The 20,916-nt window shown below is 40.2% G+C and overlaps 1 protein-coding gene across 4 annotated transcripts; it reads right to left on the reverse strand.

Moving 5' to 3' along the window:
* Positions 1 to 896: 896 nt before the first annotated feature.
* On the reverse strand, positions 897 to 14,268 carry LOC131447095 (trafficking kinesin-binding protein 1-like). 4 transcript variants are annotated; one of them, XM_058618558.1, is made up of 18 exons: positions 14,095 to 14,268; positions 13,243 to 13,437; positions 10,903 to 10,979; positions 9,909 to 10,025; positions 9,723 to 9,823; positions 9,202 to 9,298; positions 9,041 to 9,119; positions 8,811 to 8,941; positions 8,642 to 8,716; positions 8,388 to 8,525; positions 8,228 to 8,304; positions 7,097 to 7,348; positions 5,596 to 5,876; positions 4,330 to 4,448; positions 4,005 to 4,239; positions 3,267 to 3,372; positions 2,675 to 2,800; positions 897 to 1,861 (listed from the first exon to the last, which is right to left on the reverse strand). In XM_058618558.1, the coding sequence occupies exons 3-18, from the start codon at positions 10,951 to 10,953 to the stop codon at positions 1,267 to 1,269; spliced, it is 2,580 nt and encodes an 859-aa protein (XP_058474541.1). In that variant the 5' UTR covers positions 10,954 to 10,979; positions 13,243 to 13,437; positions 14,095 to 14,268; the 3' UTR covers positions 897 to 1,266. The 4 variants fall into 4 exon arrangements, with proteins under 4 accessions (XP_058474541.1, XP_058474540.1, XP_058474539.1 ...); XM_058618557.1 differs by having other exon boundaries at positions 5,596 to 5,879; XM_058618556.1 differs by lacking the exons at positions 13,243 to 13,437; positions 14,095 to 14,268 and having other exon boundaries at positions 10,903 to 10,989.
* Between the last annotated feature and the right edge of the window lie 6,648 nt (positions 14,269 to 20,916).

Raw genomic sequence — 20,916 nt, forward strand, 5'->3', positions numbered from 1 at the left:
AGCACCAGCAGCTTATTTGTGTCGCTAATGGCCAAATGGGGGGAAATAAATCATAGTATTTACAGTATAAAAGCAAGAGTGTGCAATGATTTAAAATATTAGCCTTAAAAATAATCTTAATGGGTCACGGATTTGTAAAAGGACGAATTGAGTGCCTTTCGTATCGTGTTTGCTGAGTGGGCAGGAACACTGTGGGAAGTGTGTGAGTTAATGATAGTGAGAGACTTGAAACTGTCAGAATCAGACGCAGCAGAGGTCAAGGGTCACGCTGATTAAACATGCTTTCATCCCGGTGTGTTTGCTGCAGTGACAGCAGCGGCCAGAGTCACAGTGTTTGCTTCATTCTGCCATAAAAAGAACAAGTTATTGGTTTGTAGAAAGAGAGATGTTATGTTATACATGTTATCATGTATTTAAGGTTTTCTTTTTACCAGTAATATTGAGGAGAATTCATATGTGGATGTGATTCAGAAAAGACAAAGAGTGGGAGTCCTACATCCAGCCAGCAGAGTCAGTCTCCGGAGCAGCGGATGTGAGCGGCTACAGCAGTGGGAGATATTTGCAGCTTTGCCTGCAGTTTTTATTTTTTATTTTTTTATTTTTCCGTTTTTAAGATATTCTACTTTTAATGGGTCGGTCCAGCCAATTACATTTCATTAAATTAAAGTGCGTGCCCAGATTTTAAGATGCGGAACAGTGAATTTTAGCCTCATCGCTCTGATGGCTCAACCATCTCAGTCAATCATACGACTAAAGTTGGAGGCAGGAAGTTTTCTTGGTTTATCCTCTTTTACTTGAAAAATCTCCAAGACATTTCTAAAACTCTGAGCAAATAAAATCACAATGATCTGCATGGCCATGTGTCAGAGGAAGTAAGTCAGAAAATAGTCAAAGAAAAAACTCCTTTCCGTTTATTGAAATGCCTTTAATGGAGTGGCACGGTCACGTTGAATGGTTTAAAACAAACACTTGTACTTGTAAGTGTTTCAGCATCAAGCCTCATGCCTTGGAGTTCTTTCTTTGACTTTGTTTCTTGATGTTTTCCACCTCTTATGAACCTCATGTGAGTCCTTGAAGCAGCTCGTACCCAACCTTTACTTTTATTTCAAGTATGAGCGTTATACAGTAAAGTTGATTGTGTCAGTGTGGAACCACAGTAGTGATGAGGAACTGCTCGTCTGTACCATGTTGTTGTTGTTGTTGTTGTTGTTGTCAGTGTTTGGGCTCCAGGTGACTGCTCAACAGTCACTCCTTAGTCCTGCCCGGCTACTCCTGAGGACCTGGGGCTTTCATGGCCATGCTGGCGCCAACCATGGCCGGATAACTCCGGTTTCTCCTGATTCCATCAGTCCCAAAGGGGGAACCTGACCTGCGGAGCCCACCCAGATGCCCTAACATGGGGCTGGGACTCATTGCTCTGCCACCTGGGGCTCCGGCCACGCCCAGTCGCTTCACCTTGTCCAGCAGGTTGAGGTTGTGGACGGTCACACTCACGTCCGTTTGGCTTTCACAGTCCCGCCCTCTTTGCCTGCCCCTCATCCCCCCAGTCACCTCTTTAAGAATAGATCGTGCTGGTTTCGAGGCCAGGAAGTTGTCGTACGAGGGGCTCTTAAAGTCAAACCCTGCAGACGTATGCACAGAGGAAGCTCCAGGTCCTGTGGGGGAGTTCGGAGGGGTGGAGGGTCGCAGAGGGTCAGGGTGTGGTGCTCGGTTAGGGGCGATGGAAGTGCTCAGTAGGACTCCCCCGCTGCTCTGACCGTGCTCGTGCCCCTGGCTCTGGTGATACATCGCTGCTGAGATCCCTCTCTCCTGGAGGAGGCGCACTAACCCCAGGGAGGTGCTGGTGGTTCGTGTTGCATCTCTGCAGAAACCATGGAAAATAAAGTTTAAAAAAAGTCATGGGTCAAAGGTTGAGCCAAGAAGACATAGTCAACCTGACCAAAATGGAAATTCATTGTCATGGGGTCAGTTCCTTTGGAAATTTGGTATTAACCACATTTCCGTGATTCTCCGAGACTCTAGCTTCTAGCATTTTTTGTTCCTTTGATGCTTTTTCTAATAGTTTTTTCCCTCTTTTTCAGCTCCCTGGACTCAGAGCTGTGCCTGTAAGCCTCTGCACCCTCAATTGTGTTTTTCCTTTGGCTTGATTTTGTTTGTCTTTTGTAAATAAATGACTCCTTTTCTTTCCCAAAACACGATATGGACTTCCTCTTACCTTTTTTACTATATAAAATGCAACTTTCAATAGAAAATTGTGTTCTCATTTAGAGGAAATTTGATTTACAGCTGGTTTTGTCCAGTTGGATCCTGGCTGCAGGTGACGCCTGTAAACATCTGGCTACAAAAATCACAAATCTCAAGTTTTGTCCATTATTATATCATATTACATTATATTATATTATATTATATTATATTATATTATGTTATATTATATTATGTTATTTTATATTATATTACATTATATTATATTATATTATATTATATTATATTATATAATGTTATTTTATATTATATTATATTATATTATGTTATAGTATATTATGTTATTTTATATTATATTATATTATATTATATTATATTATATCATATCATATCATATCATATCATATCATATCATATCATATCATATTATATTATATTATATCATATTATATAACTGTATCTGGAGCCTTGCCTGAGGTTCGTTGAGGATTCTGACGTCCTGAGACTGAGCCTCCGCGGCGTACAGGGCGTCACAGCAGGAGTCCCCAACAGACTGCTGGTCATCACGCAAGAGGACGACGCTGGGACTGGGTTCAGACTGAAAATAAAGCAAACACAAGGACAGAATAAGACGGTGCTTCTTATTTCTCTCAACTTAAATGGCACCATTGTCCATTTAACAGCACCAGACTGTGTCTTTAAAACCACGAGCACCAGCATGAATAATTTAGCTTGGACATGGTCACAATGTCACTTAGCACACTCTCGGCTTCTCTGAGTGCCATTTTAACTCCACAGCATCACTGCATTAACGTGCATTATTTGTTCAAAGCACTTTTAGGTTCATATGTTCACATTTTTAGTGTTATTACAAAACACAGAGTGTAATAAAACAAGCAGCTTTATTTCTTTTTAAAAGCCTGCGCTCTTCTTTAAATGTGCAAAGACATGACTTTGTAAACAAACAAGGAGTTTGGTTTAAATAAAGACTGATTTTGAGAAACTTGTGAAATAAAAGTGGGTGATTATGATAAAAAAAGGAGGAAAAACTTTGAGAAACTCACCTTGGTGTGACACGCGTCAGCTCATCAGTCGGGTGAAGGATCCGACAGGTGGTGAAGGTGTAGGTGGAGCTGGTGTGAGCCATGCATTTACCTGGGTAGTACGCAGCTGAAAGACGTGCGAAAAAACACACACACACACACACACACACACACACACAGTACAGCCGTTCTAATTGAATAGTCCTGCTGTACAACACTGCACTGTGATGATGGTTAATGACAAAGTGTGTGTGTGGTCTAAATAAAGTTTATCTCATCTCATCTTAAACACGTTTGTCATCTTGGCTGCATCGCAAAGTGCATGGAATCAAAAAGGTGCACACTGTTGGTAAACATTACGTCATAATACGACCCACAAACATCTCACAGAACCTTTAACAGAATGCCAAAGGACTATCAATCTCATTTTTTCTCTCTTCTCTCTTTCACCCCAACCGGTCGAGGCAGATGGCTGCACATCTCTGAGTCTGGTTCTATCAGAGATTGTTAATCCTGATCCTGTTAAAAGGGAGTTTTTTCTCTCCACTGATGCCTAGTGCTTGCTCATTGTGTGAACTGTTGGGTTTCTTTGATGTTGTCTACGTACAGTGCCTTGAGATAATGTACGCTATGATTTTTGGCGCTATACAAATAAAATGGAATTGAATTGAATTGAATGAAGGGCCGCATGTGGCCCACGAGCCGCCGTTTGAATCGGCTGGATGTACAGTACAGTATAAGTGTGTTGTACGTCCTCACCCAGAGCGTCAGTGTTGCTGAGGTGTGGTGACGGAGATGGAGACGAGGGAGAAAGTGCAGCGAGGCGGTGCAGAGGCTGACCGACGTTGGCGTCCACGGTGCCAGATGTGGAGGAGGAGGAGGAGGAGGAGGACGGGAGGTGCACGGCAGGAGAGGCAGAAGCAGAGGATGTGGGAAGATTCTGGAAGTACTGCTCACCTGGTTCGTCCTCTTCAAAGCCGCCCCACGGATAAACCTGCACAGCAGCGGCACCGAGGGAGATCATTGTTTGAACTCAACTGACAAAAGTTAATATTTAAAGTTAAACACACACAGAGACACAGACCTGCTCCAGCTCCAGCTCCAGAGGTCTGTAACCCTTTGGTACGACTCCAGGCCTGGCATCCAGAATGACACCGAGGTGAGGCTGAGCTAACTGCTGCCAGTGGTGCAGGGTGGCCGAGCCTGGAGGAGAAAAACATGAAAACATGTGAAATGTACTTAATGCCACTTTTTTCACTTTCCACAGATGTTCAGTGATGTGGGATGTGTTCTTCTTCTAAAAAAGAAGTTCTTTGCCTCATAAGTGGTGTCTTCTGTTTTTAGTTGAAGACTACAAGCATATGTGAAAGAACAAATACTGTAACAATTTATGTGATTTGGAATAATGGAATAACAACCTTTTTTCAAAAATAATATTTAATATATTAATATATTTAATGACTATCGACCAAAACGAATGGTTAATATAAAACTCACTGATGATGAATAAAGACAGCAGGAGAACAGAGCGAGAGACAATAAAACGCAGAGGAGTAAAAAAAAAGAAATGAAATGGAGCATTTAGGACGAGAATTAGGTTTTTATTAGTCAGAGTTTGAAACAGATGAACAGAGACAGAATGAAACAGGAAAACGTCAGCATACAAAAAAGAAGGAAGTCATAAATGAGTAAATAAATAATTATAAGAGAGAGATAATGCACAACAAGGAACAGTGGTAACAATAGATGATCTATCTAGTAACTAAAAAAGGATGTTTTTGTTTTTAAATGCAGTATGAATCATCACCAGCAGGGGGCAGCACAGGCCAACAGCAGCCACTAATGCTGAACAACAACAATAAATGACACAAAACTGCTCTTTCAAGTCACATATGTGTCACACTGTAATCTGAAATGTCACGTCAGGCGTCCTCCAGAGTTAAACGTGTAATTAAACCTATGGCATGTTTAATACTCTGTATGTACGCTCTTATTTTAGTCTAGATTGAGATGTTGACTCTCTTCCCTAATGTTTAGAGCCACCCTCTGGGCTGTGTGTCTTTGTAATAACTGTGTGGAGATCCGAAGCTGCCCGACTTTTCATGGTGCATCAAAGACCAGAAAGAGTTGAAGAGCATGAGTGACAGCGGGCGCTCTCTCCTCTCTCTGGCTCCCTTCATCTTCTTGCTCCCCGCTCGGTCCCTGGCCCACCTCTTCCCTCTCTCCCTCTCTATCCCAGCTCCCGTCTTCCTCGCCCACCCCCATCCTTTCTCTCTCATCCCCTCCAGTGTCCTGCTCTCTCTGTGTCGTTCACCCTCCCACTTCCTCCCGCGCTCCCCCTCGCCCTCACCTTCGAGCGGTTTGACGATCTGGAGTTTGTCGGGGAGGTAGGCTCCCCGCGAGGCCCACATGTGGAGGTTCCCCAGGGACATGATGCTCTCTGAGGGGGTCAACAGTGCACTCTCCTGGTTCAGAGTGTCGTGCAGTCCTCCGTGACCTCCTCTCCATCTCTCCCTCTCCTCTTCAAAGAAGCGCCTCTCGCTCAGGTTGTTTTGTCGCCGCAGAGACAGGCGGCGCAGGGCCAGCCTCAGGTCCTCGGAACCGTTTGCCTTTTTCTCTCGGCCCTCTGTGCTGCTGTCAGAACAGGGATGAAACAGAAACCAAGGTCACTCATATCTGTCACATAATGATGTTAGTTCAGTCAGGGAAACGACTCTTGTGCCCGCTTAGTTGCAGTTGTTGTCAATCGAGACATCATCTTTCTTAATCTGTCTGTCCAATAGCACAACAACATTAATAATCTATGTTAACCTATCGTCCCTCTAGCATCTTTTGGCTGTAAAAAAAAAAAACCTGTTCCTAACTGTTAAAAACGCAACGGGTTTTAAAGTTCTCATATTTCAACAACGGTTGATGATACAGATTGAATTTTTGGTTTGTGACTGTCAGGAGGCTTTAAGGAGCTCCCACATTTCAATTTGTGAAAAACAGGTGTGAATTGACAGAGAAATTAAAGAAAATTTTTTTTTTCAGTTTTTACAATTTACAATTTCAACAATTGGAAAATCTGAAAATGTCCAAAAAAAGTACAAAACTTAAACTGCGATTGTTTAAAAACCGTCATAGGTATCAAAACTTTGATTTAGGTGAGAAAAGTCTCCCGTCTTGTGACCCGTTTAAAGTTCCAACCACGTCTCTACATTAAAGTATGACGACACTGTGAGGCTCCAAAAAGGGGCTGGGTTCAAATGTTTTTTTTTCGACCGTTTGTGTATGTGGAAATACTCAAGTTTTTTGCAATTTTTGTCGCCATGGTTACTCGAAACGCTTAGAAAAATCATAGCACAGCGTTGCCAATCAAACCGCACGTTTTAATATTTGATATTTCTCAACCTTGTGGGACGAGTCTCGCACCAAACTTAATGACGGATCTGTACCAGCGACCTTTTAGTTACGAGCCAAATTCCTTTCCTCTTGGCCGTGCTGTATAAAAACAACAAGAAGTAACATTAGCAATTGAATGGCCACCAGGGGGCGATACCACTGTTTGCAAAAAGAACTTGGTTTGAATGATTCAATGGGAAAATGAGTTTACTTCTCAGTTTCAGCTCTTCTAAAATAAACTATGTTCCCATTGAGAGAAAAACAGATGATAATCATGGCACATGTGAGTGGACGCCGTGCGATGGACAGCTGGTATTGTCCAGTACGTGCGGACGCCGTGCGATGGACAGCTGGTACTGTCCAGTACGTGCGGTTGCAGGTGATGCAAATCTCAAGGCTTCTAATCGGGAGTTTGTTTAGCAAGGACAAGAGGTCCATTGTTATCCAAAGTCTATGCTGCTCCTCACCTGGCCTGATTAGCTGCCGTCTCCATCAGGATGCTCTGCGTACGGTTGTCAAGGGCGATGCAGTCTGCGCCAAAGTCACCGCCAAACATGCTGTGTGAGTGTGGCGTGGAGAGGCCACTGGACTGAGGGGACGTGTGAGCGGACAGAGACTGGTTGGAGCCCGGGATGTTGGAGCCGGTCGGCGTCAGTGAGCGCTGACGGACTGTCTGGTTGACGTTCTTCACCGTTTCAAACACACGCTTACGGTGGGTCCTGTGAACAATCGAAGGAATATACACATGTAAATGAATACACCACAAAATTGACTATTTGTATTGTTATTTGTACTGTTGTTGTTGTGTATATTTTTATATTTATATGTTTAAAGTTTAGCAATTTTAGGATTTTAGTTTTAGTATTAGGAAATGTCTGTCCATCAGCTGTGCCTGTGCACTTTAACTGTTTCCACCGAGGGCGAATGAGAAACGTCCTCTTGATTCTTTGTATGTCTGGTACATGTGAAGAATTGACAATAAAGCTGACTTTGAGGATTGATCTGAGACAGAATCAGTGTAAAATCCTTAGTAAGATTTAGTTGGTGCATTTACAATTTAAGGATTATAACTTCAATCTCAATTTTCATTGATTCAAAAAAATATATCACAATTTCTCTTTTTCCTAAACACTTTTTTAAAAATGTGTTATGGCAAATACTCCATATTACAAAAACTAACACTAAAACTAATAAAAAAGCAAACTAAAACTAAGCATTTACAAAAACAAATTAAAACTAACTAATTTGAAAGGTGTTGTTTTTGTACTTTCTACAGTATTTTATTGTTTGTTCTTAGGTATGGTAGGTCTCACGTTTTTATCTTTTATTTGTTTTATTTATCTCTGATGTACAGCACTATGTTGCAGCTTTTTAAAGTGCTTTATAAATAAAGTTGGATTGGATTGAAAAAACAAAAACTCAAAAACTATATAAAAAGTAAAACTAATGAAAAATCCAAAACTCTTATAACCTTGATTTTCACCACTGTATTTGAACTTTCTCAGGTGGTTTGAGAACCACTGCTCTGAAACTATACTATAATCACCTCACAATCGTTACTTCACGTTTGAGTGTAATATGAAATAGTTGATCCGTACTTCTGTTCCTCACACTCTGGGTCGTCCAGGGTCATCTCCTTCCTCATGGTTCCCTCAATCTCAGCTGCCAGAGAATCCTGCAACACAGAAAACTCGTGACGGCATGAATGCAAGACGGATATTTAAATCTCACACACACACACACACACTTCCTCCTCACCATCGGGTACAGTCCCAGCGGGTGGTAGCGTCGAGGTGTTCCTGCCGGGTAGTTTCTGTTCCTCAGGTTCTTCAGCTCCTCCTGAGCTTCGTGTAACATCTCAATGCACTCTGAGTACTTCTCCTCCAACTCCTGCAGCTGTTGAATTACAGATTATTTTAGAATTAACCACAACCACTGAGACAAAAAAAAGAGTTTACAGTGAATAAATAAGAAGACAAAAGCTGGAGAAGAAGAGGAAACATGAAAGCTACCTCTGCTGTGAGCTGTCTTTGAGCGTCTTTAGCTGCCACCAGGTGTTGAGAGAGCTCCTCGTTCTCCACCGCATACTAAAAAACATACAAAACACACAGGTGTGAATGGGTAAAACTAACAGTGAATAATATTAGTTGCATTATTTAGTGTCTGTGCACGTGTTCTCACTGATTTTGCTTTCTTTTGCAGGTCCACGATCTGAGAGAGGAGGTGCGTGATCTCCTCTTGCTGCCGCGAGGCATCCTCGGTCTTACGGGCCAGTTCCTCTGCGATGGTGGATATTTGGAGACTGGACAACCCTGAGAGGACACAGTGAGGGAGGGAGGGAGAGTACAGTTCAACCAGTAAAGAAAAAATAAATAAAACATCCCTCAAAGCAAGAATGACACAAAACTCACTGAGTTCTTTGACACAGTCGTTGACAAGCTGCTGCTCCTTCTCCTCATATATTTCAGTCTCTGACTTCAGATGGTGAGCCTACACACACAGACATCCACAAATAAAAATATGTCTTACTGTATTTCACACTTGTAACATGTGCTGTTGTTTAAAAACAAACCTCTGAGCGCAGTGACAGGTTCTCTTCCTCCAGCTCTTTGAGTTTCTTCTGGAGTGTGTCGCCCCCTGATGCAGTTGCCAATTTACTCCTTTTACCCCTGTAAACAGAGGAAAAACAGTGAGTTTATATTAACTTTTTTTACAAGCAGAGTGAAGGATATTAATGAAGAAAGGAAAGTGTGGAAGTAAATCTGTGCCATCTTAGATTGAATTTGAATTTTGAGTTTTGCATCGAAATCAGACTTTGAATTTTAAAAGCCATCAAATTTCAAGCACTGGACTTTTTTCTTTGCTTTTTGTCTTTTGATGTCTCAAAAAAATTTGATGTCTCAAAAAATTGATGTCTCAAAAAAATTTGATGTCTCAAAAAAATGTGATGCCTCAAAAAATTTCCAAAACCCAGTGCTTCAAACTTGATGGCTTTTAAAATTCAAAGTTCGAGTTCGATGCAAAAAATCAGTGTTAGAAATTCAAATTCAAACTAAATGGCACAGATTTACTTCCATAGGAAAGGACGCTCACGTTGGGGAGCTGCCGGACTCATCCTCACTCTCCTCGGCTGCATGGGTGTAAAACTGCAGCAGCTCGTCCTTCAGGTTCAGCTCATGATGCAGCTGTGCCACCTGCAAAATGTTCATAACTCATTTTAGAATGTGTAGTTATGAGGAAAATATACACACACACCAGACCACACCAGTGGGTGCAGACCTCCTCTGTGATGTGTCCCACTTGTATCTCCAGATAGTCATTCTGCTCAGTCAGTATTTGGTTCTTCTTGAGAAGAGACTGACCGATCCGCGCCGCCAACTCCAGATCCCTCTCTTTCTATTGGTCACGACGACAAGAGGAGAAAAAAAAGAAAAATGATCAAGGACAAATAGTTTAAACCCAGTCTGATTTATTACCTTATTAACAACTTTCAAACAATTAATAAGCTCCTTTAGTACCATGTTTTAAATGTGTGGGACATAATCAATAAAGTGATCAAATATCTTAATATGATACATTGTCCATCAAGTGTTAAACAGGTGTTCCACAAGGCTCTGATCTAGGTCATATCAATAACATAATATTGATCGAGTGTGATGTCAGCACAGTTGAGTGAACGGCTGCCAAACTGAGAACTACAACAATTAATAACCTACGTTTCTCTCATCAGAGGGGAAATGATTTTTACATTTTCAGTTTACAGTTTTACAGAATTTAAAGAAACATCTATAACTGTGATTTATTGACCATTTGATTGTTGAGAAATTGATTTATAAAAAATGTAAATGGTATGATACGCTTACATTGTACATTGTTACAGTACTGTTTTTGTCAAAACTATTGTTTGTAACATATAAATAAAATAAAATAAAATTCTATTCTATTATAAAGATCCTCTAAAATAACATGTACTGAGCAATCGCACGTTTACATGATCAGTTTTATCTGCAACAGCCTCAAATCAATGCACCAGCCTGATGTTTCTGATGATGTTACACTCACTGACTCAGAAGTTTTTACATGATATTATATGTTAATTCAGAGTAATAATATCTATTCTTTCTTCATAGTAGACGCAAATGACACAAACACACACAAACGAATCGCTGGGAACTGTCCGTTACATAATCAAATAAAGTGCCTGCACAAAATCCCGTCTGCTGCAGGAAAAAAAAAGAGTTTACAAATCTGTGGTTCAAACAGAGCATCTCACCTCCTCCAAAAGACGTGTGATGGCGTCGATGTCATTGTACGTCTTGGTCATCTGGCCTACTCTGTCTGCACATAGCACTGTGGACATAAGGAAGACACACAGACACAGAGAGGTCAGAAAGTAATCCAGAGGTTTCTGTGCCTTTGATGCATCTGCGTCTGCTGTGTGATGCCAGCACACAAACACACTCACACAAGCAGCCTCATTACATAACACACACACACACACACGCAGAGTTTAAAAAAGTCCTCCTCTCAGAGGTGACGGACAGGCTGTGTTTCCACGCAACACTTCCATCACTGCTCACGCATTATTGGTGTGTGAAAGAGCAGGTCACAGTGAAAGGGGAAGAGGTGGTTTTCCATGGCGCACAATAATGGGCCGTATTTTGCCCTGAGGCGACGTCTGTTTCTGATTCAGAGGCCTCGTCGATAACATGCTGCACAAAGTCAGTGCATGTGTAAACCCCCTGTGATCCTGTTAGTGTTACACACAGCACAGATAGAACAATAATTGTGTTGTTTTCACAATAGAGGGTTTAAGTTTACAGGAGTACAACAGAGTGCATTTATGTGTGTGTTCTTGTGTTTGTGGCTTTTTATGAAGACCAAAAAAACTTATAAACCATACAGAGTGAGGACATTCTGGCTGGTCCACACTTCTTTAAATGGCTTTCTTTGGGGTTAAGACCTGGTGTTAGGGTTTTGTTTGGGATAGAATTGGGTTGTGGTTTGGGTTAGAATTGGGTTTTGATTTGGGTTAGAACTGGGTTTTGGTTTGGTTAGAATGGGGTTTTGGTTTGGGTTAGAATTGGGTTTTGGGCTTCCATCCTATTGTGGAAAACAAAGCTTTTTCAGCACCATACAACTGTGAATAATTCTATATTTATTCAAATACATATTATTTGCCCTTTAAATGAGTTGCTGTTATGCTGAAACAACCAAACATGTGTTTCATCATAGAAGAAATGAAATATAGTTATATATTATGCCTCAACATAAAGTTGTGTGTCTGTAAGTAAAACTATTCAGTCAAATGGCAACTTCATACACAATTCAAGCACTTTTCAAAACCTGGGGAAGAACAACATTAAAAATGTGAGCGTTCTCAAGGATTTTCAAGCACCTGTACACAAACCCTGAAAATGCTCATGTACAAACAGCAGCTCGTACATGATCAACAACCAAACCTTTCAAATATTAGTCTTCCATGCACACGTTACCTTTCCTTTGCCCCTGACAGTACCAGTCATGCAGCTCACACTCCTCCATCCTGCTCTCACAGCACATCAGTACATCTCTTCCCTTGGCCTCACACGCGGATGTTAAAAGTGATGCAAATACTGACGCAATCACTTTAAACCTCTTCCTCTCACCTTCACTGTTTCAGGCCCCAGAGACTGAATTATCCTCCACCCACACAAACGCCTCAGTGAGCCAGTGCGAGGGAGCGAATGCACAACACACACACACACACACACATGCGCGCGCGTGTGCGTTTTGGAAAAAATCTGAGCTACAGGATCTGATGTTTTTATTATGATTGGACATAAGAAAGTTGTTAGATGGAAGACGGACGCCGATCAAGTGTGGACTTCACACATCTGTCTCCTCTCTTTTATTCCCTCAGTTTGTCTGTTATCTACTCGACACTGAGCAAGGACACTGTGCATGTATCTGCCTGCAGCAGCTGTAACCATGGTGACCATCACACACACGCACACACACACACACACACACACTTGTTAGTGCAGCAGTCGTAGTGAGGACACTCATAGACATAACAACCTTAACCATCATAAGTAAGTGCCTAACATTAACCCTTACCCTGAAAAAGCCCTTTAAATGGGCGACAGAACATGAGGACCGGCCATTTTGGGCCAACTTTCCCTAAATGTCCTCATTCCCTTTGGTTTATACACTTTTTTTTGGTCCTCACACAGGTAACCATACAAGAACACATTAACCTTTAACCTTACCCTAACCTAACCCTAAGACCAAATCTTAACCCTGAAAAAGGTCTTTTAAGGGGGGACAGAATGTGAGGACCAGCCAAAATGTCCTCACACACATATATTTGCACAGCAGTCGCAGTGAGGACACATCACAGAAGTAATGCACTCCATAGCCCCTTACCTTAACCTTAACCATCACGGCTAAACACCTAACATTAACCCTTAAATCTAAACTAAACTAAACTCACCAGATTTTCACCAGAAACAGTCAAAATGTCTTGGAATGATGGAGATGGAGACAGTGACATCTGGTGGATTTCTTTAGTATAACACACCTCTTATATACATGACGTGTGTGTAATGATGATGGCAGTGGCCAAACTCACAGAAGTATTTGAGAGTCTCTTCGATCTGCTCCGTGGTCAGGTCGAGCCTGGCGTCCGGTGCCACGAGCGGCGTGTGCAGCCAGTCATCGTGGTCGTAGCCGTAGACCGTGTCGGCGCGCAGACGGTAAACCGGCAGCTGCTCCTCCAGAAGACTGATGATCTCAAACTCTGGCAGGTCGGTGCTGTTGCACACATCTGACCATCGAGGAGAGGAGAGGAGAGGACGGAGATTAACATGTGATGTTTTATGTACTTAAAAAGAAGATCTTTTTAGATGGAAAGTACAAAAAAGTACAATTTTGGTATTTTTAAGTATTTAATCATAACAAAAACAAGAGTTTTTATACATGTTAACCCCTCAAAAATGATTGCGATGACACAGAATAATAATAATAATGATAATAATCTGAAGATAATAGGTTCCTTGCACAAATTAGTGCCAGGAGCCGTTTCTGTATTCGTGCTCGGGCAAACCAGGGGTCAAACTCATTTTGATCTCAAGTGGGCCAGACCATTAAAATAATGGCATAATAACCTATAAACAAGAAGAGTTTCAAATGTTTCCCTTTGTTTTAATTAAGTATCTTTTTATAAACAAAGAAAAATAAGTGAAACTTCAACAATACTTTTGAAACCTCTGTTCTAGAGTAAAACCAAAATCTGTGCAGTATTGAGTCAAGTCACAAATGTATTACAAATACTGCGGCTAACATCGGACACTGCTCTGTTTTTAAGACAGCACTCCTTCCTATAAATATGTTATTCTTCTATATTTGGCCTTATTATTTAATAATTTAAAAGTATTAGTAACTCCACTATAAGAACCACAATCACACACACACACAGACAGACCTGTGATTGTCTCGGCGTCCCTGCAGTCAGGCGCCGCCGGCTGTGGGTCAGTCTGGCTGGACTCTCCCACGCTCACATACTGCTCCTCGGTGGTGGTGGTGGTGGTGGACTCAGGGTCCGGGTCCGGGTCCGGGTCCAGGTCCGGGGGCAGCGAGGGGCCTGGGGAGGCCAGCGTGGCTCAACTCTCACTTTTGGAGAGAAACGGGGGCCATGGGCGCCTGGATAGAGACTCCTGCTGAGGAGACAGGAGACAAGGGGAGTTAAGGAGGGAACTCAACATACAGATGTGACACACAAACACACACACACACACACATATTTGTTTTTTTTGTCATTATAAAAACATTACTCTATATTACTGTAGATCTTCAGCAGGTCACACTGTATTTAGAGTACGATAGATTTTTAGATAGATCTAAAAATATGTCTCGACGGCTCTGGCATATTAACTCCTCCTGTTGTCTTTGAACCAGAAATGTCATCTCCATACAAAACATGAAGAAAAGCTCTACTGGTTTATTTAAAGATGAGGAAATGAAGTAGAAGAGAAAGAAGAGCAGACTCTTGTGACTGCTGTGAGGCTGCAGTTACCACTGGGAGACAGAGAAGAGAGCAGCTCTGTATTTGTGAACAGTTTGTCGTTAAACTGTGACCAAAATAGTATATATATATACATATATATATACGTATATATATATATATATATGTGTATATATATGTACATGTATATATGTATATATATATACATATATGTATATATGTATATATATATATGTATGTATATATATATGTATGTATACATATATCAAACATGACTCAGCTAAAATTCTTCTGCTGATTTTTATTTATGGTATATACTATTTCAGTCAGGGAGAATTATGTCTTCTGTCTATGACTCAGCACAAATGTGTTGTGAACAGCTCCATACGTTCATAAATGCTCTAAAAATGACTAAAAGTGTTATGGTCCCGTCCCTAATTGAAAGTTAATGTGTGTCTGACATTCGCTGTGTGGTTCCCACCCTCACAGTCTCTCAGCCTCACGTTGAACCCAGAGTCCGCACAAATCGATGCATCACTCTTTCTCTCGCTCTCATTCTCTTTCCCTGCAGAGTCTTTAAGTTAAAACTGCTGCTGCTGCTGCTGCTGACTCTGCAGTGAGACAGCTGCCAGCAAGCTGCTTAAATCCCAATCTGCCCTCTGCAGACAGCACTTCTCATCTGACGGGATGTGAATAAAGAAGCAGACGAGTGTTAAGAGCCACTCTGGAAAAACAGCGATACATAACGAGGCGGTCTAACTTAATGGATCCCAGCGAGGGGAAATGATTTCTCCTTCATTCCAATCGTGGAAGAGGTCGTGTGGTTCGAAGAACTGTGGTCTGTGCAGCAAGAAGACCCGGGTTCATGACCCGGTCAGAACAAGGGCCTTGTAGGAGCCAGGTCTCATTTGTATCTGTGAGTTTTCCCCCCAACCACTAGAGGGTTGTATTTCATTTCTTATATTCTTATATTTAAAATATTTCATAAAAATTGGTTAATAATGTGATGTGAAGAGACAATGCTGCAGGAGCGCTGTACAAAGTTACAGCAAATACACACCAAACCTTCACATTAATTAATAGCATTTAACTCGTTAAAAATGTTTTACAGCATTTTTACTTTTAAAATGTCAATGATACGTGTGTTGAATGTAAATATAGGTAATATTATACTATTATTTCTTTAAAACCTGTGTTTTTGTGGCCCCTTCGCTTGCTGCATTAATGTCAGTGTGGCCCCACCCCTGATTTAGAGTGTCTAATTTGCCTAATCTCCATATTGCATGTTTTTGGACTGTGGAAGGAAGCCCAGAGAACACAGAGGAAACCCACGCACACACAGGGAGGAACATGCAAACTCCATGCAGAAAGACCCTTGTTGTGACCGGGTCATGAACCCGGGTCCTCTTACTGCAAAGGCAAGTGTGCTAACCTGCAAAACCACATTCCCCCGACCGTGATGAGTTTGAATCTGCTGAATTCAAACTGAACGTCTCAGTGCTCACAGTGACCTTGCAGCACCTTGTTTTCATTCTGCAGAGATCTGTGTCTCACTGCGGACGCTCAGTCCCCAGGAAACAATCCACAGATCAGGATCATGAAGTGCACCTGTGTGTGTGCATGTGCGTGCATGTGTGTGTGTGTGTGTGTGTGTGTGTGTGTGTGTGTGTGTGCGTGTGCGTGCATGTGTGTGTGTGTGCGTGTGTTATGCTAAAAACAGAATAGAAATCAAGGCAGAACAAAGTCGTGTATTCATGTATATTCATAAGTGTTTGTCTGCATGAATAATGTTTTTTTTCTCTCATGTGTTGATGGATGAGTGAATCTGACAAACACATGCATGACAGCACACACACACACTGATGATCTGTGTGTAGCAGCCACAACAACAACCTCTCTTCATGTTTGTGAATGCAGCAACTTTAACACTGAACTCACTCTCTGTTGTTGTTGTTGTTGTTGTTGTTGTTGTTGTTGTTGTTGTTACTAAATGCACTGACAAGCTGCTGAGAACAATTTATGAATGCATGTTTATTAGGGACAACTTTGAATAAATATCTAATTGTGATTATTTTTTAATGGATTTGTGATTGCTGTCTTTTTTTTACATAAATATTCTAATTTTCATTGGAAAAACATTTTTAAAATGATGATATTTGTGATATTTGTGCAGATCTGTGACAAACAAAGATGTTTTTCTTCAGTTTGTAGAATATGGTGTGAATAGCTCAGGACAATATTTAATCTAAAATGGTCATTTGACAACACATTTTGTCATTTTAAGAATTGTTTTGTGATTTTATTAACAATTCGATGAATTGTTCAGCCCTAATGTGGATTTAACTTGGAAACAGAACTCAAAACAGTTTCTCTTTAGTGGTTTTTTTCCCACGATTTAATCACTTCAAGTCCATCTTTTTTATCAACCTTAAATATTGTGTTGTCTTCTTTCATTATACTGTTTTGTTATTTTTGTTTTTATTGTTAATCTGTGCAGTGTTGCCCTTTTCGACCGAGCCAAATTTCTCCCAAGGGAGACGAATATAATGTTATAATAGTTATTATAACATTTCAGAGAAAATTGCCCCATCACAACTTTTTTAAAGCTCCATCAGTAAGTTACTGTTGATACGAGGCCTGATCATCACAATCTACTCAGGCTGGACAATATGGGAAAATCCTCATTTGATATTGATAAATATATCCTAAACACATCAAATCAAATGTAGATATGACTTATTAACAATATCTTCATATTTGAATTTTTTTTCTCAGAACTAATGAAAAATGTTTGAGTTGTTTGTGCTTCTCTAAGGAAATACAGTTACTACCTTCACATTTCACATAACACCTGGTTTCTGGTGGAAATTAACGTGTGCTGGACACAACGTAATTGCCTATAAATGTGGTCAAATTCTGCTGTAACACAAATAATTAGGCTTAAAATTAAATATGTGTTACTAAATTACTTTTTTTTTTTAAATATACATATATATATAATTTTGTTGATTCCATGTCCATTTCTTTTTAAATCAGTATATCTAATATATAAGTTATTTCACGATGACGATCCTCATTGCAACAGCCTTTACCACCAGGAAAATATGACTTTATTACATGTTATTCATCATTATTACGCCAATCTATGCTACTGCGTGTATAAATTGACATTGTAGTACTATAAACAAGTGAAATATATATACATATATATATATATATATATATATATATATATACATATATATGACTTGAGATCATGTATGTCGTGATTTATTTAGCGTTCTACAAATAGAACTGAACTCTTAAGTTGGGGAAACACAACACCAGGAAAAGCAGGAGCTAAAATAACAGGATATTCTTTAAATCCCTGCAAAAAAACCAAAAAAAAACAAATGTCCTCCTGCTGCTGCTGCTGCTGCTGGTGTCCAGTGTCCCCTCTGATAAGTAGGCCATGGCCATGCAGGCTTCACTCACTCACTCATGTGGCACAAACAATGCTATTTGTATTCAGGCTGTGGGTGTGGTTTCACCCACTGTACATCAGCATCATTGTCATCATCAGCAGCAGCAGCAGCAGCAGATCTGCCTGCAGATAACTGTGATTTCATGGTCACATATAAAAACATGATCATCTGACCCTGTGATGCATGACATCGACATTATTGTAATAATCAGTGGTGAAGCAGAAGAACAGAGATGTACTCACACTCACTCTGGTCCAAAATACCAAAGGTGCTCGTGCTTGCGGAGGACACTTTTGTAACCAGGCAGGAATTAAACAGATACAATTACACGCTGTCACCAGAGGAGGAGGAGGAGCAGGAGGAGCAGGTGGTGATAAAGAGTGTCACGTGAAGAGAAGAGGAGAGGAGAGGAGAGGCCGCTCAGATGTTCCTCTGCTCTGGTGTCAGCAGCAGCAGCAGCAGCCGCTGAAGGAGCAGAAGAGGAAGAAGAAGAAGGTGTGGATGATGATGATGATGAAGGTCACCTTATGATGCTGATGTTTCCTGACCCGCTCCACTCCTGCTGTATCCCGTCAACCTTCATCTCCCCCTGACGCTCTCTCTCTTTCCTGTCTGTCACACTCTCTCGCTCTCTCGCTCTCTGTCATGCTGCACCACAGGAGAGCTTATGCGACTTCCTGTGAGTGCCTTTCAAAATAAACTCCCTCTGTGCTGTCAGAATTGGCTTAAAAAAAGAAAGAAAAACGAGAGATTAGGTTTTAGAGAATGTACAAACATGAGATTAACCTCTACATAGGCTGAAATTATTCAGATTATATATAGTGGGAAAGAAAAGGTTTATTGCAAGAAATATTAAAGCACACTTTAAAATAAAGGACTTATGTAAGCATCTATTGTTAGTATTCACTAATTTTCAATTAGAGACGGTGTGAAATATTATTTTAAGCACTTAAATTTAAAGCAGTATTTTTATTAGTTTACCTAGATGTAAAACACTTATATTGTGTTTTTGGGGGCGAGTATACTTTATATATGAATATATGTATAATGTCACTTTATTGATCAGTATCAATTATTGGGTATACTGATAGAAAATACTGCTAGAAAACTATCATTATATTTATAATAGGTTTTGTTCAATTTTGTATAAAAAGTCATATTAAGGTTTCATTAAAAAACACTGTTAAATTATGAAAATTTAAAATTCCTGTACATTTAACTACAAGCTGTCCAGTATTACTTTGTCTTTTTAACTATTAGATTACTTCATTTTCACTTGTTTTTGTAAAGATTTATCTCAGTTTTTTTCATTTATTTTACTATCTTCCTTTATTTAGGTTAAAAAAAACAACTTTAATTTGAAAATCACACTTCGGTCTGTGTACTGTTTCCTGGACAACTACAGATGACTTGATGGTTTTTTGGGTTTTTTTCCAGACAGACACCCAAACCAGGACCAGTGACGTCACCAGAACCCACAACAGGAAGAGGACATGCAAAAATAAGAGCTTGTGTAACTCATGCTTTACATTGCCATTTAACAACACACACATAAATAATGAACTGCTCCTAATGTGTTACTAAATCTAATTTATATGTGGAATAAAGTGACTTATAAGGATTTTATGAAAGCTTTTAAATCACTATAGAGAAACTGAATGCTGACTCTGCATAAATGAGGTGACCGCTCCCTCTTTGTCCAGCTGGACTCAGGGAAAGAGCAGCTTTTGTTCTGCAGAGAATAACTGGACGTTTCTCTCCCACACCGACGAACTGTGCTGCTGCTGCTGCTTCTGTTAAAGGTCCAGTTTGGGACATTTAGGACAGAAACTGATCATAGTAACCACATACAGTACATGTTTGTATAAAGGTGAATAATCCCTTAAAAATAAAAAATAATCTGATTTTTGTCGCCTTATTATAGAGGTTTTGAAATAGAAATGGAAGCTCACGACATTAATATTAAGATAACAACGTCCTTTTTGGTTTGCAGAGGCCTCCGTAGTTCACTGACACGCTTGGGATTGTATATTTTTTTCAAAATGACCTTAATCAGTAAGTGTAGAGGAGTGTCGTGTAACCTTATGCTTTGACAGCAGGTGGCAGCAGAGGGTCCTATGTGTGTACAAAAAAATCAGGGCTTTATTGCAGGATTCGGGATGTTTGTGCAAAATAACTCATAATAATGTAATAGACAAACGTTTTCCCCAGAGCAGGGGTGAAATAAAGTTAAACAATGTGTGAAATGAGCTTCAAATCAACAATATTCATGGTATTCATTCAAGGTAAAAGTGTTGGTTGTGATATGAAATGGTAGTGAAAAGTTTGGTAACTCTGCAAAAGAGGATTAAACATTTGGAAAACAACCTGACTTCTGAGATTAAAGTCAGAATTCTGCATTTTTTTATTCAGTTTTCAGAGATTAGAGTTAAGATTATGTATTATTTTTCTCAGATTTATGGCATTGTTTACAGAATCCTGAAATTAAAGTTTCAATTCTTGCTTTTTTTATTGATTAAAATATATATATTTTTAATTCTGGCTTTTTTTTATTGATTAAAATATTTTTTCCAAAGAAAACATTGTATGTAGCCCTCATCCAAACAATCATTTTTGCACTGCTGTGTCCTTTGTATGGATTTTAAAACTTGCCTTTAATAGTGACGCCTGGTGGACAACTGATACATCGTCAACCGTCTATATATATAATATATAAGTTATGTAAAAGCAGTCTCTGCTTGGCTGGGGTTAATGTGTGTGTCCAGATTTCGCACCACGTGGCATATTTGACTTTTTTTCTTGACTTTTTATTCACTGA

Source organism: Solea solea, chromosome 20 (assembly GCF_958295425.1).
Source record: "Solea solea chromosome 20, fSolSol10.1, whole genome shotgun sequence".
Taxonomy (NCBI): domain Eukaryota; kingdom Metazoa; phylum Chordata; class Actinopteri; order Pleuronectiformes; family Soleidae; genus Solea; species Solea solea.

Coding starts and splice junctions, on each gene's coding strand:
- LOC131447095 (XM_058618555.1), bottom strand. CDS start 10,989: ATGTCCACAGTGCTATGTGCAGACAGAGTAGGCCAGATGACCAAGACG. Junction 9,299..9,722: donor GAGTCCGGCAGCTCCCCAAC/GTGAGCGTCCTT, acceptor CTCTGTTTACAG/GGGTAAAAGGAGTAAATTGG. Junction 4,449..5,595: donor GATCGTCAAACCGCTCGAAG/GTGAGGGCGAGG, acceptor TTTCTCCTCCAG/GCTCGGCCACCCTGCACCAC.